The sequence below is a fragment of the Notothenia coriiceps genome, unplaced genomic scaffold (genome assembly GCF_000735185.1).
Source record: "Notothenia coriiceps isolate Sejong01 unplaced genomic scaffold, NC01 NC01_scaffold00000339, whole genome shotgun sequence".
Lineage (NCBI taxonomy): Eukaryota > Metazoa > Chordata > Actinopteri > Perciformes > Nototheniidae > Notothenia > Notothenia coriiceps.
In genome coordinates this window covers 11,412,494-11,418,969 of record NW_011333040.1, presented here as the reverse complement: position 1 = coordinate 11,418,969, position 6,476 = coordinate 11,412,494, and the positions used below count along the sequence as shown (strand labels likewise).

At 44.0% G+C, this 6,476-nt stretch overlaps 2 protein-coding genes across 2 annotated transcripts in view; both read right to left on the bottom strand.

Annotated features, from left to right (window-relative positions):
• The window catches only part of metap2a (methionyl aminopeptidase 2a), a 17,194-nt gene that overhangs the window by 8,559 nt on the left and 2,159 nt on the right, over positions 1-6,476 (bottom strand). The gene's annotated exons all lie outside the window — the stretch shown is intronic.
• vezt (vezatin, adherens junctions transmembrane protein) overlaps positions 236-6,476 on the bottom strand; it is a 15,793-nt gene continuing 9,552 nt past the window's right edge. Inside the window, exons 3-8 of the mRNA XM_010771352.1 lie at positions 3,787-3,873; positions 3,492-3,676; positions 2,651-2,935; positions 1,540-1,686; positions 1,276-1,423; positions 236-652 (exon numbers count right to left, since the gene is read on the bottom strand). Of these exons, the coding sequence (XP_010769654.1) occupies positions 266-652; positions 1,276-1,423; positions 1,540-1,686; positions 2,651-2,935; positions 3,492-3,676; positions 3,787-3,873 (1,239 nt within the window). The 3' untranslated portion in view covers positions 236-265. The remainder of the gene's footprint in view (positions 653-1,275; positions 1,424-1,539; positions 1,687-2,650; positions 2,936-3,491; positions 3,677-3,786; positions 3,874-6,476) is intronic.

Below are 6,476 nucleotides of genomic sequence, written 5' to 3'. Positions count from 1 at the left end.
AATTTATATATTTTAATATTATTTCACATTTCATTTGCAATGTTGAATGTTCAATACAAAGTTCAGTTTGAAAGGATGTACTTGAATTATTATTATATATTATCATTATGTCTAAAATGGTCTTACAACGGTGCCGACAATATTATCGTTTATCGCAATAATTTCCGGGAAAATGTATCGTCCAACAACCGTGTGTGTGTGTGTGTGTGTGTGTGTGTGTGTGTGTGTGTGTGTGTGTGTGTGTGTGTGTGTGTGTGTGTGTGTCTCACTCGCTGAGCAGGGCCTTGAGGTGCAGCTGTAGGCTTCTGATGGAGGTGTGCAGGGTGTTGAGCTCTCTGCATTTCTCCCTGACTGTCCCCGTCTTGTCGGAGCCTGTCGGTGTCCTCAGCTGTGTCTCAAAGTGTCGATGGAAGTCAAAGCTGCGCTGCACTTCGCAGAGGCAGCTGGCCAGAGCGTGATGGAGGGGCTCCGTCACTGCCACAATGGAGCGGTGCAGCGGGGGGGCAGGAGGAGGAGGAGGAGGAGGAGGAGAAGGTGATGTGTCTCCGTTGGGCGTACCCTCTTCTGGATCCTCGATTCTTCGGGGTGACAGGAGAAGAGCCATGCGACGGAAACATTCAGAGCTCTGTCCCACCCACAGCTGGAACAGCATCTACAGGAGAACAATAACACATCACTCTTAGACCTTTTTGGCTTCTCTAACTGTCCGTTTTTTACTGTGAGAAAACTACATTTCTGCAAGACATTGAGCTTACAGGATAGATACACGGATGAAAAGGATTAACACCAAGCTTTTTCTCTTTCTTGTTGAAAGCTAGATGAGAAGTTCATTACCGCTCTCATGTCTGTAAGCCGAGGCCGTGGAGGGATTACTGAACGGGCCTACAGGGTAAAGGTCCAGGGGTCTAAAGTTTCATGGTCCTACGTGCATAACCAACCACAAGTCACTCAAGTAGATGCTTACCAACCAGGAAGAGAGATTCATTATAACTAAAAAAAAACATAAGGCGTCTACAAATAGACAGAAAACAACTTCAAAAAGACTAAAAGAAGATATAATCAGACCACAGAACACACTAACTGAAGAGAAGAATATGCATAAAACAATTACAAAAAGAGGCTAAACATCAATTTAGTCCATTTGATGTAGGATAGTCAATGGGCTCTTTTGCATGTTTGTCCACAATTGTCTCATAATCCACTCATGGCTGAGGCTACCAGCAACCTCTAAGCTTAAGTAGATGGGAAACATCTGGCCCTGCTAGCCAGCCTTACCTTCAGGGCCGGCAGGCTGTAGTCGTCCGTCAGCTCCTGGGCCTGCTCGTCCCCCAGGTGCTCGATCCCCAGGCCGAGCCCCAGCTCCTTCAGAGGCACCGCAGACACGTAGTTGGTCACATTATCAATCTCAGAGTTCAGAGGGAACGTTAGGAGGAGTTAAGGACTCATTGCACTTTCACGAAAACAATGTGAGCACCTATTTGCGTCATGAAGTTGAACTTATACCAGTTATCGAGTGTTTCCTTTCAGGTATAAGGATATGCCTTGAGCATGTGACAGGTGGCTCTACGTGAGGCTCTGAAGGCGGTGCGGAGGGCCCGGTACAGAGCCTTCCTCAGTCCGATCAGCTGCTGGCCTCGTGGCACCACCCCCGGTCCCGCCCTGCTAAAGGAGCCGGCTGCACTCACCCTGTCGAGCAAACTTGACAAGTGAAATGTGATACAACTGTGGAGACGTCCCAAAGAGGCGAGGGGCACACACAACACTGAACAACACATCACTGAAGATGCATGACAAAACACATGCATGACAAAACCAACAAACTGAGACAACGAGCACGACACAGGGCACAAGACAATATGACATGCCAGTAAAGGAAGTATGTACTTACTTAGCTTAGCAAACACAGCACCTTTGTTCCAATAACTCAAAGCTAACTTTTTTTAGGAAGGCATTTTAAGGGTTAAGGGTTGTTCTTCCAGTTTTTCTAGTTTGTAATCACTTTTTGTTCTCCTATTTTAATATAGGTTATTATTCATGTCTTATGTTCTCTGTTTTTATTTGCTTTTTTATGTATACAATTGTATCTTTTTCAATAAGGCACTTTACAAGTGCTTTACAAATGAAATTGATTATAATTTAATCAAATATACACTTAATTGCCTTTGTCCAGGACATACCTTGATCTAACATGCCAGAGGCTGTTCAACTTGGAGACCTGCTGCGGATATGGGTACGGCCTGGCGCGAGATTTATGGTGGTATGGTAAATATGAAAATACAACTGCTGCTGGTTATCTAATCTTAGCTAAGCTGTTAGATCCTTTTCCAGGATCAACAGCTTGCCAGGCTGTGTCCAAATGTAGCAAAATCCACCTAGCAGCACATCTAAAGCTAACTTATAAACATGGGATATTAGTCATTTGTACAAAAACTGAAGTTGCAGTAGTGTGTTGTTATAGATACAGCCTCATCTTTAAATACAGAGAGACAAATAGGTCCCTAACAAGTGCTGACATGAATAAAAAAACACCTACAGACACATCACCTGATGTAAACTAATTAACTGAGCTAGGATGAAGCAGTGACAGTTAGAGACATGACAAGAACATTATGTGATTTGGTGTAATATAGAATTAAAGGAGCAAACTTACAGGGTGAACCCTCTGGAGATGACCTCCGTCTCCTGCACCAGGCGCAGGGCTTTGCGGGACAGCCCGGTCAGAGTCTTACTGTTGTGGACGAGAGTCTGAAGCTGCGCGGCCCGCGTGTGGACAGCTCTCTCCATGCGGCCCTGTCTCCACAGCGTGACCCCCCTCAGCCCCCCCCAGCCCAGCAGAGCCAGGCCCCACGGGGCCGCAGCCAGCGACCACAAGCCCCCAGACACGGAGCAGAGCCCCAGCAGCACCACAGCCAGGCCCACCAGACCCGCCATGTCCCTGAGGGAGGAGAGCAAAGGAAAACGTATCAGTTTTACATGTCAAAGGTAATTAGCAAGACACAGGGAGTCATTTGCTATAATGACGCCATTACTCGTTCATTTAAGCCTATCTTTAAACTTAACAGATCACTGTAGTATGGGTCATTTGCATGATCGTTGGTTACCATAAATAGATCCTGGAAAATGTACACATTAACACAATTGGATATCAGGATATGGATCCTGATGTAGCTTAAGATCTTGTTCCACTTGTTCCACAGAAATAAAATCCAAAAAGACAATAGGTTTGAAATGATATTATAAACTATCATACTATGGAACAAGCTTCCGGACGGATGTAGTAAAGGATACATTTGATTAGATTCAATTTAGTGATCCCCAGTTGGGATATTGTAAATCTAAATCTTGATTTTGGAATGAGAAATGTTTCATTCCAAAAAGTAGAATTGTTTACATGTTTACTTTTAGTATTGTTTTAGAGGCCATAGTTTCAGTTGGTGCTTTCATTGTATTAGAATGCATGATATTCTCTGGTCTGTTAGCTAACTCAGTACCGTAGGGAGGGCTTGGCGATGAGGCTGGGTCGGGGCAGAGTGCTCGCTCGGCTTGATGATCCGGAGGCAGACGAGCTGAGGGTCAGCAGACTGGGGTCCAACAGCTCGATGAGCTCCACGTCCTCCTGCAGCAGCACATCCTGGTCCAGAATGCACTTCACCGAGTACTGGCCGAATACACCATCCTACAAGAGAAATAGAAACGCATGAAAAAAAGAAAGCGCATTTAAATATAAAACTAAGTGTAGTGCTGGTTTTAGTGCCAGCATTCCTTTCCATTTCAAATGCTACCTACCAGCTGCTGGCCCATCTTACGAGATGCAGCCTGCTGATTCGGACTCCATCTCCACAACGCTTCAGCCAGTCTCCATAGGCGACCGCCCTGCAGATCACACAAAGGGGACAGGTTAATTTGCTGTCAATTAGGTAACGTGACATAACAGTTTTGCAGGGCTTTCTATTAGCCGCAGTAAATCAACAAAATATATTCCATTGAAGAACGAAATGATTCACCTGAAGATCTCAGTCATTCTGCTGTGCTTCTTTTAGCTTGGGTTTATTTTCCAGGAATCACACACCCATTAAATAACAAACAAGCACACACTCACAGTGAAAAGGAGTATCCCAGGAGACCATCTCATTCAGGCAGCAACAATAAGGGAAATGTGTGTGCGTAAAAACATGTATCCAGGTCTTTTTTAGCTCTGCAGCAGCACAAAAACCACATGACCACATCAATTTGTTCAATTCTGTGTTATAACTAAACGTTTTTCCTTTCAACATCCATACAACTTGTTGACAGAGGATTATTTTAGTTTTAGAATGTCTTTCTTTGGAGACAAAGAAGCACACACAAACACACTCCAGTTTTATTTCTTGCTTCTTTAGAGTTTAGTTTCTAACGTGGACTTTCACTTTTTAAGTGTTTGGACATTTCGATGCATACCGTGACAAAGCTCAGGCTGTTTGAATTGTTTGTTGCATGTTTTTCTTGCAGGTGCTTAACAGCCTAATAGAAATTCCAAACCATGTCATTTGTAATCAGGAAAGAAAAATCTCTAATCTGCTTAGAGTGCTTTATGGCATGTGGGAAATTCTTTGTTTGAAAATGGGATTAATTTTGAAGGATTCTGTTGAGAAACCATCATCACAACATCCTGTAGTTTGCTCCAGGGGTTATTGATCCAGACTGGGCCAGCTGACCTCTTTTCTAGGAGGTTAAAGCAAAACTGTTATTAGTGGCACTAATATTGATGAGTGATTTGAGACAGTTTCAGGACTGGGCATTCTCGCTCATCAGCTTTGAAGTAGGTCAGAAACCCCTGCTCCTAACATTCTCTGTAACATCAAAGCAGCTCATCCCGCCAATACCACCACAGAGATGATGTAAGCGCCGTACAGATTAACTCACAGATGTCTGCACTCTCACTACTGTATTATATCCAGTCACCGTCGGTTCTTGCTTATCAGTATTCTCCTGCTGTCACACACAGGCACACTCCAGCTTGCAGACACTGTGCTGAGAGAACGGACAGACTCTGCACGGACAGCTGTTGAATTGATACGATTCTCATATTTGCCCAAAGCTAGAGAGGGATATGTTTAGCTTAGCATAGCACAATGACTGGAAACAATTCAAACTAACTTAGTGTTTTTCCCAGGCAGGCATGCCCAAATTGAAGTGCTCCATCCTTTCAAAAATAATCGTTCTCCTCATTTTTTTTTAATACTTGCCGTTTGGAGATTTTCCCCTGCCGCCTAGTGATTACTGTCCAACTTGCATACGTTTTTGGCTTATCCTGCCACTCCATGTTCCTGAAATATCACCAGCTTCCACATGTAAAATCATTCAAATGACCTCTATACATGTCAGTTATATATAACAGGCCAACCGTCAAGGACATGCACACATACTGTGCCACAAATGTTGCATGTGAGCCCAATTCAGTAAGACCATTTAACAGTAATGTAAAAGAGAGATAAGCTATGGTCTGTCTACGTGGAAAAGGTGTTTTGCTTCGGCTCCGACTTTATCTGAGCTGCAGGAAGCTGGTCACACAGGGACGACCCGAAGGCTTTCCTGTCCCATCTGAATCCTCTTCCTCCTTTACTCCTTAGAACAACAGCGTGCCAGAGAGGAAGCATGACACGGACGGAAAGTTCCTGAGCCAAACAAACACAAAACTGTTTCCCGTCGTAAGAGGGGGGGGGACGGGAGGAGAGGAAGAGTCATGTTCCCTGAAGCTTCCCAGGACATAATAATCGGTCTGTTATGCAATCACAATCGGGACTCGATTGACGTTAAAGACCACGATACCCAAAGTAGGGAGGACTGCTCACAGGAGGGCACGGAATCAACGTTCACACAGAGAGCAGAGTCGCTTTAATGGGCATCTACCACTATCTCTTCTAAAATCAGGAACATCTGGCTGCCTGTAAAGAACATGCACACCGCAAAAATAACCCTGCTTCAGGTGAGTGCGAGCGCCCCTTTGATCGCATGTCCTTGTCAGATCATTAGATGAAGCATATGGGTAATCCCAGGCCACACAACAAGGTCTGCAGCAGATTTGCTGTCAATATGTGTCTGCCGTTTGGGTCAATTAGTCAAATATTCAATTACTTTTCTGTGTTAATGGCACCAACATCAAACAGTGACTGGACACACACATGCCCCCGGTCCAGGAACCAGGATTTGGAATAGTAATGGAACTTTTTCTAGATGCTATTTGTTTTTATAAAAAACACGTCCAGGAAAATGCCTTTCCACACTTTCCCAGAATCATGCCGGTGTTTCTCCCATATCAAACTATTTTTTTTTAAGTATTGTTATGTTTTTTTATTTCATTTAATTTTGGGACACCACAGATGAAAGTTTAGATTGGATGATCCAATGTTTATAATATAGGTCGGATTAATTTAAGAGTGGACAGTCTTAGGGTTGAGGACACGGCTTGTGTGATGTCTGTGTTGAGAATTAGAGGA